The 25,531-nt window shown below is 40.0% G+C and overlaps 1 protein-coding gene across 2 annotated transcripts in view; it reads left to right on the top strand.

Annotated features, from left to right (window-relative positions):
- The window catches only part of RASA3 (RAS p21 protein activator 3), a 130,152-nt gene that overhangs the window by 92,803 nt on the left and 11,818 nt on the right, over nt 1-25,531 (top strand). For both annotated transcript variants that reach the window (XM_077173357.1, XM_054654573.2), the window contains exons 6-18: nt 2,026-2,106; nt 4,817-4,889; nt 9,124-9,203; nt 13,213-13,317; nt 13,818-13,974; nt 14,752-14,900; nt 16,575-16,689; nt 17,567-17,641; nt 18,475-18,598; nt 21,180-21,286; nt 21,917-21,994; nt 22,880-22,957; nt 23,507-23,580. In XM_077173357.1, coding sequence (XP_077029472.1) covers nt 2,026-2,106; nt 4,817-4,889; nt 9,124-9,203; nt 13,213-13,317; nt 13,818-13,974; nt 14,752-14,900; nt 16,575-16,689; nt 17,567-17,641; nt 18,475-18,598; nt 21,180-21,286; nt 21,917-21,994; nt 22,880-22,957; nt 23,507-23,580 — 1,296 coding nt within the window. The remainder of the gene's footprint in view (nt 1-2,025; nt 2,107-4,816; nt 4,890-9,123; nt 9,204-13,212; nt 13,318-13,817; nt 13,975-14,751; nt 14,901-16,574; nt 16,690-17,566; nt 17,642-18,474; nt 18,599-21,179; nt 21,287-21,916; nt 21,995-22,879; nt 22,958-23,506; nt 23,581-25,531) is intronic.

The following is a 25,531-nucleotide window of genomic DNA, read 5'->3' as shown; positions in this document are numbered from 1 at the left end:
TATTCTATACTTTCTTTGTAAGGTAAGCTAGGTGAATTTAGAGTAGGATTTGATTACTTGCAAACAGGCATCTGGTCTATTTATGAAGCCTCTGAGAGATGTGGAGCTGTCAAATTTGTGTTTTTCATGGGTACCTCCTGCCTCTGTGGAGCAGAGGGATGGTGAAGAACCATCAAGGGATGGTGAAGAAACAAAGTATGCATTGCATTGAGGCAGCCAAATCATGTGTTTGTGTCTTGTTTGATGCTGAGGGTTCCTGAAGCTTACACCATGGATTTCCAGCTGGTGCTGGGATAGAATTTGTGGCTTGAATTTCACTGTTTGTGTTGTAGCACTCTGTAATATCAGATATGTGCTTAAACTAGGTGGCTTCGGAGGCTTCTAAATTCTGTCTCTGTGGATGGTGAACTTGTAGTGAAGTAATAGAAGTCCAGAGATAAAAGCAGCACATGGCCTGTGCAACCCAGGCTTTTCCTAACTCTCTCTGTTGTTTTGATCTGTGATTCCACTTGCATGTCCAGAAAACAGAACATAATTTTGTACTAGTGTTAGTGAATGAGCAATGAGGAGTTGACCAGGTGAGGGCTGTGCAATTGAGAAGCTTGTGAGCTGGTGCATTACTAGGGGCTGTCTGTATTGAAAGCCAGCTACCTAGCCTTCATTCTGAGGGGCCATGGGTAGGACAATTCAGCTAGGAATGTAATGTATCATTTCAGCTACCTGTGTGTGCCCCTTAGTGTGGTGTTCAGTCATCTTCTACTTGTAGTGCTGTGTGAACCTGTCTAGGTTTTACCTTCTCTGGTACAAAAATGATTCCTGTGTTGATGCAGAATATTACTTATTTTCTCCCTTTATGGAGGGTAAGTAATAATAGGTCTGTAGTTAAACTGTATTTAAAGTCTACACTGTATGTAACCAAATAACTTGCCTTGTGGATGAAATTGTGGAGCACTATCTGTTACTGAATTTTTCTCTATTGCTCATCCTTACATTCTTTTGCATTGAAATTGCCATCACTGAAAACAGTAAAATGCCTATTACTTTGCATGTGATGCTATAGCACCCAGAATTTTGCATGATACTTCACATTCCAATGATGGTACTGCTCACTTGCCCAGAGAGCTTTGTGGCTGGTCTTCACTGAAACTTTCCAGTGAAAATTTTGCAAATACATCAGCTCAGCAGGTTACCTGTTGGAAGCAGAACTTGTTGCTGGAGGGAGAGTTCTGGAAACTGGCTTGTCTGTCTTTGTTTCCAGCTGGTGCTGCATTCCTCAGTAGGTTTTAACGTCTGAAACATACAGCATTTTTTCAGTTTTTGGGGGTAGTTGTGTTGGGTTTTTTCTTCTTTTTTTCTTCCCCAAAGAGATGTTGAAATGAGAGTGCAAAAGTGCAGCTTTCCCACCACTGTGTGCAGCAAACCCCAATTTGTTCCATTTTTTCCCTCCAACGTCTCTGTTACTACTTGAATGCAGAGCTGCTGAACATGGAGAAGGATAGCTGTGTTATATGTCCTGGTCTGTAATTAACACAACTTTATAAATAAGCCCATGCCAAATTTTGCAAAAGCACTGAGGTCTTCATGAATGTTATTTTGAGAAATTATTTAACTGCTTCTGGGATCTGTCTATGTGGGTTTTTTCTTATATTTCTCTTACAGTATAAATTCTGGTTATGTATTTTGGTGAATAAATTGTCACAGAATTTTAAAGTGCTGACAGCTCCCATCTTGACAGCAGACTCCTGCTTCATGAACCTTAAATTGCTGTGCTTGCATAATAAAAATCCTTTGAGTTAAGGCTTTGCAGTAATTTAACAGTATTTTTGACCCTTATTAAAGTTAGTATTTAAGAACAGAATGTGTTGTCAAGTTCAAGTATAAATTAAATGTTTCTGCTTAGTGACATTTCAATTCCCTAGTGTAAAGTGTTGTGAAAAAAAACCTATGAACATGCTTCAGTTTTATTTTCCCTCCAGCTTCTTTCCATTAAATTAATGTATTTGTCTTCATTTTCTTCTTTTCTAGAGTTTTGGAGTGCCAAGGGCTGCCCATTGTGAACGGGCAATGTGATCCCTATGCCACTGTTACCTTAGCAGGACCCTCCAGGCAAGTATTGCACATTCAAGGGCTTCCCTTTTATAAGGGTGGTTTCTGTTTCCTTTGTCTATTAGAAATTTGCTTTCTCCTATGGACAGCTGGGAGTATTTAGACACTGCTAGAATATGTTAAATGTTAGGGTGGGTGTGTGTATGATCTACTGAACTATGCTAGAGTAAGTGATTTGAGACTTGTTTCAGTTTTGATTTATGTAAAGATCTGAATAATTTGAATATCCCGGAGTATATAATTTGTGGTTAGTCTTAATTTATGCGTCTTCTCACCTCACAGTTAGAGGCCAGTTTTTGAGCAAATTCATTGCCTAATTTTGGGCAGGGTGGAAGAGAAATGTGAATACATCAACATCTTGTCGAGTATGCACGTTTGCATGTGAATATTTAAGAGTGTCTTCACTTTCAAGGTGTGACAAATTAATATGTATGTCAAAAGCCCTCAATGGCTCAGTCCTGTAATTTGATATATGCAGACATAATATCATGGATAAAATTTGGAATGAGGTTTAAGTGATGAGATTCTGCATGATACTCTTCAGTTCAAATTTGGGATTCAATTTTCCCATCTGTTATGAAAATTTTCTGTGCTGTTAGATGTCGCTGATTTTTCTGCTTATCTAGCCATCTTTTATGTCTGTGTCATTTTAGAAACAAAACAGCTCTGCTGTGACCTCAATCAGATTTGGAAGCATGGGTTATTAATGATGTTTTGCAACAATTTGTTGAAAATACTATAAATAAGAAGCATTCTTCACAAATATTTACCTTGCATGTAGAGAAGTCTTTGAGCCTGTCTGTATTCTGCATCTTTGTCTAGGTGTGTTGTGCCTTATCTCCATTAATGGAATTGTATATTTGACTTGTGCAATTCATTTTAAGGCTGTAACTTGTTTCAAATGACTGGCTGGGTGTCTATTATTGAAGCAGTAAGGAGACTGACTGACTAACTCTTGAATGTCTGAATTTACCTTTGTCTGCCTCCCTATGCCCCCAGTCTGAATAATGTGTGACTATTGATAATGTACTTCCTTCAGAATAAGGAGCCTAGCCTTATCCTATTCCTATCTGGGTTTTGGTGGGGGGAGAAAGCTTGCTTCCTATCTCCAGTAAGCAGCATGCAGCTTATTCCCATTCACTGCTTTGTAATTGCTCAATAATTGTGCTGCCTTAATCACCTCCCGTTCTACATCCTGCTTCCCAGTCCCCTCCCAGATGGGTTTATCAGTAAAGAGGCTGATTGGCAAGTGTGACTGATGAGATGGGGTTGGCAATCTGTGCTGTGTCCTGGAGGAGATTAGTGTCTCTTATCTCTCAGCTTCTCCTAGGAATAGTGGGATATTCTTAATCTGTACATCATTCTCCTCTCTGGATTTTCCAGTGCCTCTCATTTTAGAGTAGGAAAGCTGCTTTATTCAGCTGCAATTATGCAATGACAAGCATAAAAATTTTAACAAACATGTTGCTGTTTATTATGTGATTTGTACTTAGAGTCATCAGGCTTCCTGACAGAAACTCTTTCTGTGCCTGTATTATGGATGGAAAAATATTGTATACTGGTGGACAGGCCCATTCAACTCACATGGGAAGTCTGGAGCAGCACTGGGAATTAGATCCAGCTCCCCTTGACCTCTGTGAAATACACAGAGTTGTCCAGTGAATATAAGCAGTTACAAGCTATCTAAGCAGCTTTGGTGCATGAGAAATGAACGATAGATTCTGGGATGAAATGATTAGTAGGTCAGTTTTCCACATGGCTGATGTGCCTCTCCATCTGCATCTGTTTTATCTATGCCTGCAGAGCTGTAGGGTAAGATTGGTGACACAGGACAGCACACAGCTTTTCTCTTGTAGGTAGTGAGAACAAATCAAGCATAGGTTCATAGCATTTGGAAGCCATCAGACAGCTGTTGGCTGGCCTGTGAGAAATGCATTGGCTGGCTTGAGCCCAGCAGTCAATGTCTGTGTTCTCAAAGGCAGGCACAGGCGGATGGCTCGGCCCATGGGGGATGAATGGGCACTGCAGAGCTGGGTCAGGCCTGCTGAGTGGTTGGGAGGAGGTCTGCCACATCTTATGCCTTCAGGACAATAAAAATAGAGACTTCTGCTCAGCACTGGTCATAATAATCCACCACTGTATTAACTAAGTGCTGCTGGTGCTGCAGGGAAAGGGATGCTCATACAGCAATAAAAATATTCTTACCGAAGAAACCATTCTGGATTTTTTGATTGTCACTGAAAAGCAGTGATTGATTTTTCAGACCAGAATCATAAAATATGACTCACAGAAATAGCTAGGCTAGTCTTTGTCTCCTGTGTTTTTAGAGTATGAAGAATTTTTGAGTCACATCAAGACTGAGACTGTCCTCCAAATGTTGCTGCTCAGAGCCCTGTTTTTGCCAGTTTGTACAGATAAAAGATTCTACTATGTCAACCAAGTGAAAGAATAAGTGTTCAAGGAGTTGTGTTTAAAATAGGATAACAAAATGTGATTACTGCCACTTTAGAGAACTAGGAATGCATTGAATCTCTCTCTTAAATGTGTGCAAGTGTCTGTGCCTTGCTGTGCTGGAGCTACATGACATTCCAGTTTTATCAGATAAATCAAGTGGCTGGCTATTTCCCCCTCAGTGGCTCTCTTCTAGGATCACACTTCTACTAATGTTGTTTCTTACCCTTTTTGTTTTGTTTTTGTTTCCTTAATTCAGATCAGAAGCCAAAAAGACTAAAGTTAAAAAGAAGACCAACAATCCACATTTTGATGAAGTGTTTTATTTTGAGGTTGGTATTTCAAAGGAGCGGGTGATAAGCTGAAATACTATACTGTGGATAGTTGGCACAGCATCCTGCTCCATGTTGTGCCAGCTGTCATCTTTGAAGGCTGTTTCAAAGCATGGTGTGGGGGAAAGAAGTACCCAGGCTCAGACTGGCTGTCTGCTGAAGGAGCAGTATCCTGCTTTCACCTCAGGTGCTCTGTAGGGAAAGCTTCAAGTTGGGCACTTCTGAGCAACAGGCTTTACATTTAATCACAACTCATCCCACGAGAGTTTTGGAGAAAGCACATTTAAAAATTAGTTCAAAAAACCTGAACAAACCACACATGCAGAGAAATTATATTTTTTTCTTAGTCTGTGTTTTTATAGCTGGTCCACCCTGTCTTTCCCAGTCACTGGGAGGAAGGTTATCTCCTTAGGAATACTGAAAACTGTAGAGGAAAAATACACTTAAGCTGGTTGTTCTGGCTGTCTACCAGTCTGCTGCAATATTAGTGCCTTTTCTCCAAGTGGGTAAAACCTCTATAGCTTTATTTAATACAGAGCATTTTCAACAAGTCCAGTTAAGATAAAGTATAACTTCTATGAAAGTCCTCATTTTGGTTCCTTTTGGCAAGAGTAGCTCTCTAATTGTGGTGTGCCCATACATATATGTGCATGTGTTTATAATTTAGATCTCTCTTGAAACTTTTAATTTTGTCTTCTAAACAATGCGTATCATTCATAGTCCCGGTGTGTGCTTGACTGTTCTATTTCAGTAGACACCTCAAGAAAGTATCTGTAATTATGAAGTTGATGGAATAAAAGCTAGAGTGGCACAGTGCAGTTGGCATGGATTGAAAAGCTCTTTCTGCTCATGTGATCTGAAAGATGCAAGCCATATTTGCATTAGAAATTGTTGCTGCCATAGGGATGGCACCTAGGGATGTGGTATCTGGAATCAGTTCTGTGCCACAGCCCCATCAGGAAGGGAAGCTGGGGAGAGAGGAGCCATACAGGTGCTATTGCACTGTGCAGATCTGAAGTGTCATTCTTGACATTGCTGTCTTCCCTCTCCTGCAAGCCACCATCTTTGCCTAGAAGCCAGTAGTTGTACTGACCAATCAAAGTCTGTCATACAAGCAGCAACATGCTCCTGTTGATGTAATGTGTTTGGATACAAGGAACAGATTTAGCAAGTTCCTGATTGGTAGGAGCACTTTCTGTAGGGGCTGGAAGCCATGAGGGTAGGCCAGGATAGCTTTCTAAGGTGATCTTTGCTCTGCTCACCCAGCCCGTCTCATCCTAAGATATAGGATATAGCTGCCCTGCTTGCAGTGAGCTTTTGTGCCTGGCTCCTGGCTCCATGAGGCTCTGTGCAGTTGCTGCATGGGCACAGTTAGAGGGGCAGAGGTACTGTGAGACCAAGTGTTGAAACTGCACTCAGGTGTCTGTGTGTTTACCCAGGATTTCAGTCCCTCACCTGGCCCAGAAGCGTGGTCTTTGGCAGTCATATGAGAGTGATGCTGTATATAAGTAAAGATGGGCTTCCTTATTTTAACATAGGCAGTCTGGAGGAGCCTGTCAGTGAGAACGTTTTAATGAGAATGTAGTCCAGGAGCTCAGACTGTAAGCCACAAAAACTTCACCTGATTCCTCATCCTTCTGTGTGCTGCAGAAACAGAAAATGTTTGGTATTTAAACACTGAGCTTGGCAGGTGGTGCCATGCTGGGAGAGGAAGGAGAGAAACAAAGCATCTTCCAGCTGGAGTTGAGAGAGAGAGGGGGCTGGGGGCTTGCTTAGCTTGCCTTTACCTGAGAGCTGGGTTGTGTGCAAGTACCAGCAAAAATAAAACCTGAACTCAAGCCCATGCCACAGTTCTGCTAACTCAGAGCAAAATGAATTCTGTACTGGTAAGAGCAGAGCTTGGGAAACGACTGATTCAGCCAGAGCTCTGAAATATAAACATATCTCTGCAGACAGAGCCATCATAGATTTATGCCATTTTGGGAGTAGTTAGTACAAATCAGGCTGAACATCTTCAAGGAACAAGGTTCAGTAGAACTGCTGTGACTGGGAAATACATTCACTAATGAGGTGTGGGCAGACCTGTGGCTGGTGCATGCAAAGGAAGTGCTCCAATTCCTGTGGAGCTGAGAGATTCATGCTGTTGACAGCGGTGTCACTTTCTGCTGCTGAACAGCTTCATCAGCTTTTCTGCAGCCTGCTAGCACAGTGATTGTCCAAGCCTCCTAGGAAGAAGCTGATCTGTAAAAGACAGTGAATGGGTGCTTTCCTTTCTATAACCAAAAAGTTACACAGATTTAATTTTCTAAGTGAAAGATAGCTTATTGTTTGTTTTGGAAATAGAAGGGCTTATTTGAGGGGTGTGGTGAGTGAAACTTGCACCTGATAGGAGCCATTTTCACCACTGCTTCAGCTGCAGTGTGGTGTGGAGCTGTGTGTGCAGCTACAGGAAAATGGTCCTCTTACAGGAATTCAAGAAGGAAGTGCTGGGGACCTGTTTGTAAACTTGCATGTGCAAAAAAAAACCTGAGCAGCTGATAAATGGCTTGCCAGCTTTCCCAGGTGAAAGGGACAACACAGCAGAGTTATGCCCCCTTTATTGCACAATCCTATGGGTCTTTAGCACTGTGGACTGGGAGGTTCCTCATCTCCAGTTCCATACAGCTATCCCTTTTGGAGTGCCACTCTTGAGCAGTATTGATGTGCACACTAAGTAGTCATATGGGTGAACAGAGAGATGTCATAAATGCAGATTCCAGCAAAACTTCTGAGAAAGTGTTTACTTAGAAGGGACATGCCATAAGTTACACCTATGCTACAGCTTTTTGTAGCAAGTCCTGTGTTACAGATAGAAAGAGACTTAAAATTTTGTTTCATTATTAAAAATTGCACCATAAGCTTTGCAATGGTAGTAGAAACTGTCATTTGCAGGCCTGTAGGATACTTTGCAAAAACAGTGAAGTGTTTGCAAGGCTAGGGTGAGGAAACTTGTGTGTAACTGCTGAAGTTGTACACTGTATTTAAATCCACTGTGCTCTTGGGCTTACCAGGTGCATTTGATTCCATTAGTCTGGAGCATTTGGTCTCCAGTGCTGCTGGTAGTATCTTTTAGTTCTTGTGTATCACTTTGCAAATGTTGCCTGCCTCACACATACACATATAAAAAGGCTCTGAGTGTCCTCTGCCAAAGATTGTTTTCTGGTTCCTCTCCACTTAGGCAACTGTATCATGGCCTCCCTCAATTGCCATTTGCATCTCATGTACAGTACAAAACCAAATAGTCAAGTTTACAATAAAAGCCAGTTTTTGTACATGAGGAGTATTAAGCCACAAGCATATTCAAACATACAATAAAGTTCAGCTTCTGTGTGCAACCAAGAGCTGAACCCACACATCATCATACACCCTTGCATTTGATCAGTTCCTGCTGTGGTTTCAGCTGGGTGGGGTAACCTTTTTCTTAAGTTTCTGATGCACTAGGCAAAAATACAACCACCAAACTGTTCTTACAGTCATGGTAAAAAACATTTTGTACAAACATTTAAGAAATGTTTTTACAAAAACTTTCTATGCTAATGCTTTATACTTTTTTCCTTTTTTCTTTGCCTGTGCTTTCCAGTTAATCAGTCTTGCAAATATGGTTGGTGAACTGTGCAGCTGCTTCTATATTCTGATATGCAGAACACAGGCTAGAGTCTCTTGGTCTGCTTGGTGTTTGTTGTTTGGACAAGTTAAATTAACTTCCAGGATATCAGGACAGGAAGAACTTCCTAATTTTAATTGGATACACTACAAAATGTTTTTAAGGGTGGTTGTGGTTCCTCCCCTGTGCTCTGCGAAGTGCCTCAGGGCATCTGTTGTACAGCTGTGTTTAAAACAAATATTAATTGCCCTTTTCTTTCCTTAGATGGATTATGAAAGTGGTGTTCCTTTCAATGGTGTTTTTCTGTTGTCAATATAAACTTAAAGTGCTGTAGTAATATTAAAGATGATCTTGCTCTGTAAAAAATGTGTGGAGTATCTGCTTACTCTTGGAAATGATTATGTAACCATCACTTTATAGTCAGTAGTCTGTTTAGTCAAGATGTTTATTCACTTACATGAATGTTTTCAGTATCAGGACTGAAGTTACTGCTGATAGTAAAATACTGTGCTCTTCCAAAGCTTTGTGAAAGTGACATCAGAATACTTTTGTATCAGATCAAGCTGCTAAAAGTTTCCTCTTTTTTATTAGGTTACAAGACCCAGTAGCTACAACAAGAAATCCCATTTTGACATTGAAGATGTAGATGAAGTGGACAAAATGGAGATTAGGTAATATAAAATGCGTTAGTAGCACAAAATTGTCTTCCAGAGTTGTGTAACTTGTAGTAGACCCTGTTTACAAAGTTAAAAGTGTGGTTTTTCTGTTGATAAATCAAGATGAGTTTTTGTCACTGTATCTGTATGTTTATTTACCTCCACTGTCCTGCAGATTCTATCTTGAATATTTGTGGTGGTTCTGATGCAGGAGAGATCCTTATTATTTCCTTTGTTTCTCATGTGCACTGTGTGTATACTGATGTGCAGTTGTCATTAAGCACAGCCTTTTGTGTCTGGGCTCTCCTTTCCTCCCTCCCTCAGTTTCCCAGGACAGCCCAGAGGCTCTGTGATGCTCTAAGTTACAGAGTATATTTTCTTTTATCACTTAATTTTAGCAACCTGTATAAGGTCCTTCTTCTCTGAAAGGAGACTCTTGAACTCAGGAGTTTTTCTGGGGCAGAGACAGTTTCTCATCTCTTTTGCCTTCCAACTTTAACCCTTTATTGCAAGATTTGGTGTGATAAAAGTGAAATCAATTGCACAGGAAAAAAGCAATTCTGATGTCAAAGCCAAAAACATCCCACCCCACCCTGTGCCACCCTCTCAGTACTATTTTAAAACCTGCTGAGGCCAGTCAACATTGTCTGTGGGGACAGGTGAGTATAAAGAGGAGCGAGAAAACAATAGGAGGTGCGAAAGTTGAAAGTGTCACATGTGTTTTACCACCAGATACTATTGGAACTTGGAGGCTTGGGCCATCTGGTGCACAGTAAATGAATACTGCTATTTCTGCATCAGGTGGTGAGAAATTCCCCTCTCCTTTATGGTAGTGTTTGGATGAAGAATAGTAGCACTGCCTCCCTCCCCATATATTCTTGCTAGAGAGGCAGTGAGGTCTCTCCCAGAAGGTTCCATAGTTCCTTCAGAATCACAGCTGGCTCTAAGGAAAGGAGGGGCGACCAGGAAAGGGGAACAATACTTATTCCCAGCAAGCCAAACACATCTGTGTTCATGAATGGATGGAGGGCTGTTCTGGTGCGACAGCTGCTGGCTCATGTAGCCTGTCAGTGCACTGTGACAGCACTACAAGAGCATTGATAGATTTGTGTTTGCCATGGCTCTGAGGCAGGAAAGGGAAGCTATTCATAAATATATATATTCATACATGAGAGAGGCAGGAGCTGTGCTGCTTCACAGAGAACATCTGTGTCAGGCAGTGCCAAGGTAGCTGGTTTAGGGCAAGCCACAGCTGACTCATGGGAGCAAAAGCAAAGGCCCAGGTGCAGGGCTGAGCTGCTTTGGTGGTGTCAGTGTTGTAGCACAGCAGGTGTCCCAGTCCTAGCACCAGACTGTATTTCTGCAAAGCTTTGCCTTGTGTAGGCAGATACAAAGCAGCAAGCCCCATATTCCAGGGGATGTCTGTGATGAACTGGGCCACTACACCACGTCTCAGAAGGCCCAGTCTAGTCTTTATAACCATGGTGCCCAGCCTTGCACTGATTTTAAATGAAAGTTAGGATTCTCTGATAGATTTTTCGATAGTTTTGAAGGAGACACTAGATATTGGTGTACAGCAGTTACGTATTGCTTGATATTTCAATTATTCTTATTTTGTACTACTGGACTAAATGAAATTACACCATTGTTTTACTTGCTAAGTATATTTTCTGGACAAATGACTCGTCTGCAGCAATAAAGGATGTGGAGCTGAGCTTCAGAAAAGTCTATAATTCCTGAAAACCAATGCAGCACAGTGTGGTACAGATTCATAGTTTTAGAAGAAGCTTGCAAAATAGTTAGGAAAAGATTAAGCACTTGAATAACAGGCAAAAGCAGATAAAGTGTCAGTCTTGGTTGGGCAAATTCTCCTTAGAGCTTTTGTCCCCTTTGGGACAGTGTGTTTTTGTTTCCATCTTGGGTTCCCCTTCCACCCCCGTTCACTTCCTCCACTCTGTTTAGTGAGAGTCAGAATGCCCCCAGGCCCTCTGGACAGATCACACAATTTATGGGTTTGGGGATTTGTTTTCTTTTTCCTCTCCTGAGAAAGATACAATTCCACAGGGTAAAGAGGAGACTTAGTCTCTCATGATTTCTCTCTAAAGCTATGAAAAGTTTTCTCTTTTTGAGTGGGTGTAGGAAGTTGTAGGCAGGGCATATCAACACTTGGGGACCAGATGTTCTGGTGAATTCATTGTTTCTCCTCCCCCTCTCTCCTGTTTGTTTCTTTCTGTGACTACAATCTGACCAGTTTCAGAATAACACTTGTCATAATTTTGCCTTCTAAAAATCTTGGGAAACAGTGATCTTTTAGACTCTGAGATCTGTGTTTTAACATTTTTAATAAGTTCTGTTTATTCTTTATACTCCCGAGAGAACCAAGCAATAACTTCAGAATTTGCATGCCTGCTTCGCTTACTGTGTAGTGGGAGATCTACTTTGAATTTTTAGTTCCTCTTGTACGGATCCTTTGCACTGATTTTTTTCTACAACTTTGGGGAAACCCTTTAGTTGTCTGTGTTTGAAAATGATATTGGTAGTTGGTATCTTAAATGAGTTTGGATAAACTAGAAACCAGTAGCCTGTAAATACTTGGTAAATTTTAACTTTGGCTGTGTAAATAGGCTTCAAGATTCCTCTTCTCCTGAAGCTGCTTTTTAGCTGTCTGAACTGGTTTGCAAGATAATAACCCATCAAATATGGAGAAAGGAGAGAGAAGGTCGAATTTTCAAAGAAGTTTTTTTCCTTTTGGAGAGTTCTTGCCATGCAGAAATACTGTCCAAATTATCAGAGTCCAAAGAACTTTACCTAGCAGGAATGAAGTGTGAGCTGATGGTGTGTCTAGTGTATGACAGCTGATGCAGGAGACACTGTTGAGAGATACAAGGCTCAGAGGATTTAAAAGTAACACATTCTGTGCTTGTATAAGATAGGATAAACCTTTAACAGGGCTGTCAACATCTGTTCCTTGGCCAGTCTGCTGTGACTTGCTTGGCACCAGGAGGGTTGTGTAAATACATCCACAACTGGATGCCTTTGCACCTTATCAAAGTTAAAGTTGCTCTTCTAAAAATTGTCATTAGTTGAAAGCTTGCATTTCTTTCCATGTACCGTCTTTCCCCCCAAAAGTTTAAGGCACATTCAAGCTGTCACTTAGCTGCAAAATAGTCAGCTGATCTTGTTTTTTAACAAAAATAGCTCTTAGAGAAAACCTAAAAATACATACAGAAACAAATACCCTGGAGTTTGAAACCCTTGCCTCAATGTGGGTATGGTAGCATTAACCTACATGCTGGGTTGGACACCAGTACTTCTGCTTTGAGTCTCAGTGCAGTTGTTTTCCATCCAGATGTTGAAGAGCATATGAAAAGGAAGAAAGGATCATCTACAGATAGATACCAGAACTTCCCAAATGTGTGGGACTAAGTGCCAAAATTTGTGTAAGCTTCAGCCAGTACACAGATTCTACTGAATGGCAGCAATATCCTACAGCTTTAACTCTACAGAACCAGTTTAGGTGCCATAAGTATGTATGCTTGACACAGGAGTCCTGCTAAGGGCTAGAAATGGGGAAAAATTGTGTACAACTAATTTGTAAAGCTGCCACTTAGCTGTTAGTAATCCCAAATTAGACAGGGACTGACAATATGTAGTCCTTAAATAACTTTGTGCTTTTTCCCCTGGTGTCCATTTTACCTGTATTTTTCCATTATCTGGGGTAGCCAGAGAGCCATCTCAATCTTTATCAATATGGACAGTGGAAACAGTACAGATGAGAAAAGTTAATCTGAATTATATTTTTCACTGATGTTTTATGGAGGTGAATTGTAAGGCTTCAGAAGTCTAAGGTAAGGTTATCTCTTTACTATTTGGAAATGATTGCTGTACAATTTCAAGTCTTTCTAACTACTAGACTTCAGGGGAAAAACCCTAACAAATTTGGAAAAAATGTTGAGGTTTTTTATTATTATTAGTACTATTTTAATTTCTTAATAGTATTTTAAATTATTTGTTTTTATTACAGGGTTGATCTTTGGAATGCCAGTAACTTGAAGTTTGGTGACGAGTTTCTAGGAGAGCTGAGACTCCCTTTGAAATTTCTCCGACAGTCCAGTTCTTATGAAGCATGGTATTTGACATTTTTCTTTTGGAGAATAAGTAGAAACATATGTCTACTCTGAAGACTTAAGAGTAATTACTGCTATGTGATAAAGTTTAAATGGATTTAATTTGTATCTTTTTTGTAAGCAAGCCAAAGTAATCTTAGCAAGTGTAAGAACAAGAAGTTTTGATAATGTGATTAGAGGTTTCAGTCTGCCTCTCTGTAGCGAGTGGGAGTTCTAGTATGTTGTTTTTATATTATTTACTGCAGTTCATCAGCAGTGCTATGGTTTTAGTGTGTGGGTTTTTAATCATATCTACATAAATCTTTGTGTTCAGAACTTCCCATGTTGCAGTTGGTGCAAAACAGACTGGCAAACTTAATTAAGAAGTCTGATTCAGAACTCTCAAGAGTTTGATACATATATAAATACTTTGTGTATCTGTAGAGTTTCTCTGTGCTCATATATACCCTGAGAAAATCTTGTGTTTCAGCTCTAAGTTTCTGTCCTATTTTTTGCATATCAGGTATTTTCTGCAGCCCAGAGATAATGGTAACAAGTCATTGAAGCCTGATGACCTCGGTTCCTTAAGGTTAAATGTGGTTTACACTGAGGACCATGTTTTTTCCTCAGACTATTACAGTCCTCTGCGAGACGTCCTGTTAAAATCTGCAGATGTTGAGGTAATTTGCTTGTGTTGTTTGTTGTTTACTTGCAGATCATCTTCACAGGGCTCTCTGAAAATTTGTCAGTATCTTGCTGACACTATAGTTGTGTAATTACCAGAGAGGTCAGCTCTTCCTTTTCAGATCTCAGAGCCTTGTTAAGCTCTGCATGTCCCTTGTGCTTGTTTTCAGTCCTTGCAGAGATCTTTATCTGCATTCTGTGGGTGAAGGCAGACCCAGGAACACAGTGGTTTTAGCAGCAGCACATTCTTGGTGACTTTTTAATTTCAATTGTTTACCTTTACTGGACAGGAGCAGGTTTTTTTGCATAATTGGGAAAAACCCAAACCAAGAACTAATCCTGAAACATCAGAGATTTGGACCATGTGTCCCCTTATGTGTACTTTTTACAGTTGTATTGGTGCTTTTGTTTTTTCACTAAAAAAACTCCCTCTGTACTCACTGGGACTTGAAATTGCAAAGGATTAGATAGAGTTTCTTTCTCTTCACTTGCTTCTCAGGCAAGTGGCATTTACTGAAAAGACAGCCATTAAAAATGTGGGAGATAAGAAGAGACTGTACTGTAGTAGTTTTTTAATTGCTGCCCTCTTGTGACCAGAACTTACAGCCCACAAAAACTGGGATGTGGCATCCACCCACGTTATATACAGACATTTGGGTAACTGGCCATTGCAACTGTTGTGGGGGGTTCTGCATTAAGAAACTAATGGGAATAGAAAGAAAAAATGATTGTTCTGGAAGGATGTCTCAAAGTTTTTATCTTCCACTGTTCAGCCTGTTTCAGCATCAGCTGCACATATTTTGGGTGAAGTTTGCAGAGAAAAGCAGGAAGCGGCCATACCTCTGGTCAGGCTTTTCTTACACTATGGCAGAATTGTGCCTTTCATAAGTGCCATTGCGAATGCTGAAGTGAAGAGAACTCAGTAAGTACCAAAAACAAACTGCTGTCAAAAATACCTAAACTGCATTGGCTAGTGCTAGAATCCTCCACTCAGTTTCTAGACATAGGCAATTTCAGAAGAAAATGCTGGGGTCATTCCTGTTCTTCTAGCTGTGTGGTAGAGTTCTTTGTAAATTCTTTCACTGCTTTCAGGATCTGGTTAATTTGACCTTTAGGAGGAGTTCCCATCTTTTTTTGTGGAAATTATTTGCAGGACTGTTCTAACATGTGAGAGCAGGGATTTTTACTCAGTCTTAAGTATATAAATGATAACTGAAATTCTACATTACCTTCAGCTGTTCATATAAAATAATTTCAGCTTTATTGTGTGCTAATAAATCATTTAGTGCTGAGTGTTTGTTGAATTTGCTCAAAACAACAAGCAAGTTTTTTCCTAATCATAAATATTTAAGGCAAGCTGTGTGTCTAGTCATCCCAGTTAGAGGGTGAAGGATTAAGGATGGGATTGAATTTGGATGGGAGGGCAGAAAATGAAGTTGAGTTTTTTCAGCTGCTTCTTTTGAATTCCTTGTTTGACTTACTGGTGTGCTGATAGTTCAATAGTGTAGGATCTAGTGTTCATACCAAGCAGATCCTAAAGAATATTTGCTGCCACAGTCCTTCTGCCTGTGTAGTCATGCTCTTGACTAACAGTAGAAGAGACAATTGGGAGTCAAGTGGAATGACAGATACTGACTGTAAACTTGCTTAGTACAAAATAAAGTCTTTGTGTGGGTTGGCTCTTTTCAGAGTGTCTGAGGGATCAAGTGTTTTCTTTCCTGTCCATAGGTGTATTTTTTCTGAACTCAGGTTGACGGAAACAGCATGGTTTGCTGTAGCATAAGGAAACTTGCTGATCCCTAGTCAGTTATGTTAGTTTGATAAAAAAGCAGCAAAGATACATATTGTAGATGAGATCATTGGCTATGTACCTATTTGCATAAAGTAATTGATGAACAGGGAGGTACAGGTACATGATAGAGGAGTTGGCTGAAGCTTTATCAGTCACAGAGGCTGTGTGTCTAATACAAGATGAGTTCTGTGCAAGAGATATTTAGGAAAACCTGAGAGTCTGAAAGATGCTACCTTGCCTCACAGTTATCAGGTCTGAACTGGGGTCTGCATTGTGTTATCACAGAACAGTGCTCTAAGTCCCTTAGAAAATATGGCAGTGCCATTGGAGCCTGTGTTTTCTTCTTCCTCCCAGCTCACAGGTACTTATTTTGTAGGGGTAAGTAGTAGGTCATGTGCAATGTCCAGCATAGTTGTGAGACTAAAGCCACTGCCTCTTTCCCTTACTCAAATTAGCACTGTTCAGTAGCATGTGAAAACAGATGTGTTTCCCAGATTTGTGCTGTAGACCTCTTTGATTTGAGCCTGTGTGCCACTGTGTATTAGGATAGTGCACTGAGCACACAATGCTAATGCAATGAAGATCTGTAGTCCCTCTGAGTTTTCCAAGACTGCTGCTTTTCTGTTAGACTCTGAAGTGCACTAAATGCTGCATGACTACATTTAATGGCAGGCTGGTGTCAAAGGGAGGTTTTGATTGTGTATTCAAACCTAGAATTCTGTGACCTTTCACTGCTGCTTTTACTACCATGTATTAGCAGTTCATTACAAAGAGACTAAATTACAGAAAACTGTTCACTTCCAGAGACCCAAACACCATTTTCAGAGGAAACTCGTTAACTTCCAAGTGCATTGACGAGACAATGAAACTGGCAGGGATGCATTATCTGCAAGTTACACTAAAGCCAATTATAGATGAGGTAAGAACAGTTCAGACTGTTTTTTGGTAAAATATCATTGTAAAGGCCTTCAGGGAACAAATACTGTTTATAACTTCTCATTTTAAGAACACTTTGTAAGAATAATGTTTAATAGCTATTAATAGCTTGTTTCTGCATTAAAATCCTGTTTGTTAGGTTAGCCACAGCTGAGTTGCCCAATTCAGAAACAGTTGGATTGCATTAAAGGAAAAGTAAAATTTCTATTTATTAAGCCACATTACCCTGTTTCATAAAAACTAGCATATATTGTTTCTGAGAAATTAATAAATAGTATATCCAATAGAAAGCTGTTGTGAAGCTATAAATAATGCATTTCATCCAGTGGGTTTAAAGGGATGCAGTTATTCTTAGATAACTGTGCATGTGATGCACATATTGGAACAATGGTTTATTATCTCTACAGTCCAGAACGGTGGGTGTGGGTATTTTAGTGCTGTAATTGGGCAATACTTTCAGACCACAGACTTCCTTTAAATGATTTGACAATTTCTTCAGCTGTTCTTGTCTTAATGTTTCATCAGAGAATGTCAAGTTTTAAAGAATATGGATATACTTTCAAAGTTGACTGTTTTGGAAAAAAATAGGACTTTTCTTGAACAGCTTTGCTTGAGAAAGTCCAAAGAACAGTTCTGCATTTCAGTTGAAGGAAAGGGTAAAAAGAATTAATGCTGCTTTTTGGAAAAAAATAAAGATCACACATAATTTACCTTTGTTGTTAAAAGAAAATACTGTTTATAAAGTTGACTTTTGCCTTTTATGTCTCATCTCAAAAACTAACAGATTAAGCTTTTTACAAAACTTTTTGTACTTGTAGATAAATTTATATTTCAATTGTTAACTATATTTTTTTCTCTAGATCTGTCAGGTCCATAAACCTTGTGAAATTGATCCTGTGAAATTAAAAGATGGTGAAAACCTGGAAAATAACAGGGTATGCATTAGATTTTGAAGACAGTCTCTGTTTATGCCATCAAGTTTAACTGAGGTCCTCAGAAGTTTGATCTTGCAAATAATTTTGTCATTCATTAGCATGCGCTGTAAGATTTCTTGACACCACCCTTATAATTATTTCACAACAGCTTTACATTATACTATAAATGCAATACCTGTAGAAAGCTAATGAGTTCTCCTGCTGCCCTGAGGACAAGGATAACTTAGCCTGTGGCTAACCTGGAGAAATGGAGGCTCTGGGGGGACCCCTCTCTCTTCAGCTATGAGGAGGTTGTAGCAAGCTGGGGGTTGGCCTCTTCTCCCAAGTGACAGGATGAGAGGAAGAGACCTCAAGCTGCATCAGGGGAAGCTTAAAGTGCATATTGGGGAAAAGTTTCTTAAGGGTGGTCAGGCACTGGAACAGGCTGCTGAAGGAAGTGGTGGAATTGGCCTCCCTAGAAATGTACAAGGGGCTTGTGGATGTGGTGGACTTGGCAGGACTGAGTTAACTGTAGGACTCAATGGTCTGAGATCTTTCCCAGCTTTAATGATTCCATGATTCTGCTGATGATGTAGTAAACAGTGCTAGAGGAAGGAATGATTTGCCATACTGCTGCATCATTTAATGTTTGGTTTAATAGGAATGATATTTTTACTCTTCTTGAATATGTGCATTTCCCAAACAGTATAATTGAGTGAGAGTTTGTTTTTCAAGTGTATAATGTTGAAAGTGGGAATCTTTTAATGATGCCACTATGAATAAAACCAGGAATAGTGCCACTTTGCACAGCAAAAAATTATACTAATTTTGTCATAATCTTTGCATTTTTTCAGGAAAATCTGAGGCAGTATGTTGATCGCATTTTTACTGTAATTACAAAATCTGGTGTAAGCTGTCCTACAGTGATGTGTGATATTTTCTTTTCACTGAGAGAATCAGCTGCCAAACGTTTTCAAGGTGAGTTTATATATATAATTTTATTTTACATAACTGATAGCTTTTAAATACAGGTGTAGTCTAGCAGTCTGCATAATCCCTGTTGAATTTAGTATGTGAACAGCAGCTTATACAAAATAATATTTGCAGTATGTTAATGCTGTTTTTGCATCATTTATTCATTCCACAAAGGAACATGATTTTTGATGATGATTGGAGTTTTTTCTTAAACATCTTTCTAAGGAAAACAGCATTTTATAAGATCATTATGATGGTCATTTATAGGTTCAGTATTTGCAAAGCATACTGTCATGGTTTGACACTGGCACAATGCCAGTGCCTCCATGAGGCATTCCCTGGTTTCTGCTGTGAGATGTGACCAGGAATAAGCAAAACAGGCTCCCACTTAGGAAAGAAAAATTTATTAACTAAACTACAAGGGAAAGGGGGAAAAAAAAAGAAACACACAAGGAAAATGAAAACTTCACAGATACATCTCCTCCTCCTCCCCACCAAATTCCCAATACAATACATCCCCCAAATCATTGACTCTTGGTCCAGCACCACCCTTCAGAATACTCCATCCTCAGTTCATCAAGAGGAGAAGGAGTCCTTCTTGTGCCAATGGTGACCTCTTCCTTTCATGTCCAGTGCTCTCACCACTGAACACAGACCATAGCTGCTTCTAGGGTCAACTTTTAAGGATGCTTCGTCCCGCTCCAAAAAGGCACAGTCTCAACTTTGGGACATCTGTCCCTCCCATATTTTTCACCCCCTGGGGCCGAGGGGTACCCACACCAAACCCTCTGAGGCATTGCCTCCCCCTAGAATGCAGTCCCTGTATCACAAGGAAACATGGCTCTGTCCATGGCTACACAAAAAGAGTCCAGCATAAGCTACTCCATCATCTCTTCCACCTGAGTTCTTCTCTATTTCTCTTGTGGCCCATTTCCTCTTATCTCATCTCTATCTCTCTTCTCATTCAGCTCCAGGAGGATTAGCATTTGTAAGGTTTCCATCATCCAAGAAAAGGGTTAAAAATCTGAGGCTCTGTCTGTCCAGAACTCCCATGGCTGCCCAGCCAGGCATTTTCTCGCCACACCCCCCTTCTTCTCGGCCGGGGCCACTATTAAGTTTCAAGGTGGCACAAGCCACCCTGGCGGGTGGGGGAGGTGGCTGCCCGATGCCTCTCAGTGCTCCTCCTCCACCCTTCCATCCTGCAGGGGCCTTCCCCTCCCTTCTGTTCAGGGCTCGGCCTACCTCACCCGGCCCCATGGCTGCCCCTGGGCCTACCTCACCCGGCCCCATGGCTGCCCCTGGGCCTACCTCACCCAGCCCCATGGCTGCCCCTGGGCCTACCTCACCCGGCCCCATGGCTGCCCCTGGGCCTACCTCACCCGGCCCCATGGCTGCCCCTGGGCCTACCTCACCCGGCCCCATGGCTGCCCCTGGGCCTACCTCACCCGGCCCCATGGCTTCCCCTGGGCCTACCTCACCCAGCCCCATGGCTGCCCCTGCCCCGCCCAGCCCGCAGCCGGGCAGGGGAGCTCTGAACCTTTCCCTGACCGGAACCCAAGAGAGCCTCCCAGGGGAGAGCCCTGCTTTAACCCCATGTTCTCAGAGGCGGATCAAGTCCCAATGGCCACATTAGGTGCCAGTATTAAAATCTGAGCATCCATTGGCCTAACCACAGCATCCCAGAAAACGCATTTCCTGTCAAACCACCACACATACTCAATTTTCAAATATTCATGATTTTGTAATGGCTCATTCTGCACATTCCATGCAGTGGAATTATTTTCTGCTTATATGTAATAAAATCTGTAATAAAAGCCAGTCTATAAATTGGAGTTACTGCAAGCTCACTGTTCTAGGAGCTCATGTGCTGCAAAGGTTTTCTGGCTGTCAAGAGACAGCTCTTTCCAGTCCTCTTAGCTGTTTTGACTCTGTGAGAGTAAGTGGGCAATGTAAAACCAGAATTAAGCAAAACAACCAAGCTATGTATTTTCATGACGGGAAGCAGATTACAGTAGGTAAGTTTTGGAGAGAGCAATATGAGTTCAGCTTTTAAATAGTCACTTTGGAGTAGGCAAGCTCAAGAGGAAAACCATAGACTGTGCTGTCGTGCTCTTTATGTTTAAATAAATACATAAAATGTATTTTTTGTAACTACCAGCTGGAATAGACACATTAGGAGTCTGTACAACACTTGTGCTCAGGGCTATAAGTAGGTAACTGAGACTTGGCCTCTGTGCTGAACATTTCATAAACTGTGTAAATTATTCATCATAATTCAGTGCATATATGGAATAGCAGATGTCTGTGAAATTCCCTGTGTGGTGGAAAAGTGAATGGTGTTCTTGCAGCTTATGTTATGAACCTGGTTATTTTTTAAAGAGGCTCTCATTGACGTTTCCTTGGGTTAGGCTAGCTGATCTCTGGCTCCAAATCCTCTGTCATCAGTTAATCCTGTAACTCGCAAATACATACATTATCCAGCACATGCTGGAGTTAGCTCTCTCAAGGCTCTGATAATTTCATGAGGCTTTTCAGGAAGGATTATTGAAATGCTGAGTAGAGGTATTTTTTTCTTTTTTAATAGGTGACCTAGATGTAAGGTACACAGCTGTCAGCAGCTTTATTTTCCTGAGGTTCTTTGCTCCTGCCATTCTTTCTCCAAACCTCTTTCAGCTTACACCACACCATCCAGTAAGTACTGTATCTTTTTTTTCTAGTTGTGTTTATGGTTCTGTCACCAGAGTCTCTCTATTGAGGTTCTTTCTTCAGTTCTTTTAAAAGCCTTCAGAAAAAATACCTTTGTTAGTTCAAAGATCTGTTATATCTGTCTTGGATATGAAGCATATGTTGAATGATTTTGCATGTGAAGAACTTGGGAGATGTTGGAAGAAGAGTGAAATTTAAGGACAAACAAGGTAGATGGTCTAAGCTGATGTGTAAAAAAGGGCCACTGCTTCATTCTTGCCACATCACATTAGTGCTGGCTTGATTGGCAGCAACGATGGAAATATTTTGGATGTTAAACAACATACGGCAGGCTTCTATTAGTTGTTCTTATTGGGAGTGGGGAGGATGTGGACAGCCTTGTTTTTGTTTTGTAAGTGATTGCCTTTGGATCTCTGAGGCTATGGAGCATGATGGCTTACAAGCCAAAAACCTTTTAATATAAAAGCAATTTTTTTCCTGCAGTGTTTTATTGAGGGTCTTTTCTAATTTTTTGTTACTCTTCTGCAAGTGAAATAAGAAAGAAGAAATATAGTTTATCTTCCTCTATTCATTATTTTAAATAGCTAGTCCATATAATATTGTTCTCCTTCCTAGGATCCTCAGACTTCTCGAACTTTGACACTTATCTCTAAAACCATTCAAACACTAGGCAGCTTATCAAAATCTAAATCTGTAAGTATGCTATTTTCATTTGATGACTTAATTTAGGAAAGTGATTTTTAAAATCTTTTATCATTAATTGTAATTAAGCCTTTAAAATGCTTGAGTTGCACTAGGCTCATGCAAAACTGGTTATGATTGCTTTGATTATAAGCCTCTCATGTTTAGAAGAAAACTAAATCTAGATTTCAGTAAAGCAAAATTGTGTTACCAATCTAGAAGTCTGTTTCAGAGCTCTTCATTCCTTCCTTTGGAAGAAAGACAATGCTCAGGAGAACTTGTGAAGTTTTCTAATCTGTGATACATGATCAGCAGCTCTACAGGGCTCAATAGATTGTTTCAGCATTTTAAAACTCAACTGAGAAAAGTCACCCAGTAAGGGAAAGGGCTATCTATACTTTCCTTTTCATAGCAGTTCAGTTTTCTGTCAGTGGTGACATTAGAGCTAGATGCCCACACTCTGGATGTTTGATTGAAATAAGTGTACCTGAGGCACCACACTGCTATAGCTGGTGGTAATTTGGGGTGATTGGGGTCTTGTTAGGATTCACACAGGTGACTGTGATTCCTTCAAGACAGCAGAATTACTTTTCTTACGCTTATTGTCAGGAGGAAAAATTAAAACCAAAGCAGAATTTGGAAGCATTTGAAGAATGCCTTATTAACTGTAGTAACTGAACATACGAAATGCATTTTGCTGCCTCTCTGAAATAAAAGTTTGGTACTACTGAATGTGTGCTGTATAACATGAAAGTAGCACTTTGTTTATTTTACTTCTGGCAAGAAAAAAAACCCTGTCTGCCTGCAGTGGTTTTCCTCCTGACCTGCTGCTATTAACAATAATATTTTCTGTATAAACTGTATGATGATATGCATGGTTTTGGCTTTGTATTTCAGGCCAATTTCAAGGAATCTTACATGGCTACATTTTATGACTATTTCAATGAACAGAAATATGCAGATGCAGTAAAAAATGTAAGTAATACATGTGAAGGTTCTAAAAATCCTGCTGTGCTGTTGAAGTTGAATCCTAGAAAGCAATACATACTGTTGATAAACCAGGAGGTGTGTTGAGAAAAGCAGACTCCTGATAACTAATATTCAAGAAACTTTTATGAAATTATACACATGTCAGTAGTAACACTTCTTTGCATCTATTTCTAGTTAATAAATAGGTTGGATTGACAAGCTGCTGCTTAGAGCTTTTGAGATGTGTGTACTTTGTAGAATGCTGCAGATCTGTGATGAAAATTGCTTCGTCCAAAAGAAAGTGAAAGATCCAAAAAACAAAAGAGAAGCACAAGAAATATTGGGCCTCTGCAGTTCTACTGCTTGAGAGCATTTGTGCTATTTTTATGTTACAATCCAGGAAACCTCCCAAATTCCTCAAGCTTCTGTCATTACCTTCTGTTTAACTTCTTTTACAAATACTCTCGTAGCTCTGTGCTGTGCAAATGCTGAAAGATTTTAATTTGGGTAGTGCGGTCCTGCCATTTTTACATTTGCTTTTTGTTCACCTTTTAGTTTCTAGATCTAATTTCATCTTCAGGAAGAAGAGATCACAAGAGCATAGAGCAGCCTATATTGCTTAAAGAAGGGTAAGTATGCATGTACAACAAAACCATCCACTTGTGTGCTTACTACCATTCTAAGGCAGCCATCTCTTTTTCTGCCACTCCTATTCCAATCATGCAATCAGAGAGGAATGTAGGAGAATTCTTGTGTTGCAATTTCTGCTCTCTGAGGGTGCTATAGCTGATTTGAACATATTTTCATTTGGTTTAAACATCTTAATATAAATGTGTTTTGAAATAAGTGGAGGAAAGAGAAGCCTGTAGAACTGAAATAGCTTAGCTAAGGCAAAATAAACTCAGCATTGTATTAAAATCAAGCTGGGATCTTCTTCCTGAATTCTAGTGAATAAAAGCTGTAAAATTTCACTGCGAAGATAGTGGAAGACTGTGAAGAGAGATACTGAATAACTTAATGAGAGAAAAGCCTGCAAACAGAACTTGCTTTTGCTGCCCTATGAGATACATATGCTAACTATTATCATGGGCATTTCAAGGAAAATTTGACATGCACTTGGAGCAGTTTATAGTTTCAGTACCTTTCCTTTTTTGGGAAGTATGTTCCATATGCTGTCTTAGTTTCAGATACCAATTGTTGGCATTTTTTGTTACAAAACTGGGTTGTTAAGATCATGTAAGTGCACATTAGAAATAGCTTCTTTGAGCTGAGAGGAAGAAAGGAAAAAAATCCAAATTTGTTAGAGCTCAGTAAGCTCAAATACTGTTTGAAAGTTAGCCCTCATCGTTGTTTGAAGTAATGTAAAACCTACATTTTCAGTGAAAACATGACTACCTCTTCTATTTAACCTTGACAGTTCACTTCTCTGATAAACCTCTGTCCTTAGAAGCAATTTTGTCTAATTTAATTCTGTACATTTATCATCCTTTTGGTTTTCAAAATAAATTTATAATTTGTAGCATTTACCCTCTAACTGTAAAACATTTTTTTCTGCCTCTGTCTTTCTTTTGCTCCTGTCTGATATTTTTCTGTCTTTTCTTGCTCGGCCTGTGGCTGCTGTTGTAAGGACTCTTAAACTAACAGTAAAGAAAGTTGATGGTAATAGTTCATGCAGGTAAGATGGTAGAGGCAGTTGCTGCTTTGCTGTAGCTACTGGCTGACAGCATGTCCTTTGCAGCAGTAGATTTGTCTGACTTAACTTTGGGGAGGAAGTACTCTGTTTAACCATCCTGAAATGCCTGTGTAAACCCAGCACAGAACATTTAGTTACCCATTTCTTGATGTTGAACTTTTATTTTATTTTCCTTTAAAAAAAAACCTGCTGTAAATAGAGAATAAAAAATTTCTATCTCTAGGCAGGGCACCAAGAAGCACTGTATGGATCCTGAAGAATTAATTGAGAGTGATGAAGAGACCATGCATTTTCTAGGTGCTTCTTAATTAGTAGTCATGGAAATTATTCTCAAGGTTAAGAAGTGGCCTTCAGCAGTCAATTTTTTTTTTTTTTTTTACATTTTGCATTATTGCCATATTTTGTTGTGGGACTTCTCACAGCCTTTGATTTGATTCTTCTCCAGACTGAGTGGCTGTTTAGTGAGGTTTCTATTTGCCTTTGCAATATGTTTCCTTGCTTTTGTGTTTTTAATCTATCTTTACCTCTGTTAAGAGTATCAAATGGAAAGCTAGAGCATAAGTACTTTTGAATGAAAAGATTAGTCATTGGCACTTGGGTTTGCTGACATCAATCATGCCATCACTGCTCAACAGCTGCCTGCCTGGTTCTTTCCAAAAGGAAGAGAATGAAAAGGAGAACTATTATTTTTGTTGGTGGTGAAAAGGGCATGTCAGTACTTCCAAACAAAGCTGAGGTGGATCCAGATTCAGGTCTACCATAAACATGAATAGAAACAGTATCTTCAACCACCTTGTATTGAAATTGATTTAATCTTGGACTTCTCCTTTGTGCTTCTATTTGCTCTGACTTCTCATTTATTCTGTAATTGCTAGAAACAAAGAAGT

The sequence above is a fragment of the Agelaius phoeniceus genome, chromosome 2 (genome assembly GCF_051311805.1).
Source record: "Agelaius phoeniceus isolate bAgePho1 chromosome 2, bAgePho1.hap1, whole genome shotgun sequence".
In the NCBI taxonomy this organism is placed as follows: Eukaryota; Metazoa; Chordata; class Aves; order Passeriformes; family Icteridae; genus Agelaius; species Agelaius phoeniceus.
Note: the sequence above shows the minus strand (reverse complement) of the source record. Positions and strands in the feature narration are given on the sequence as shown.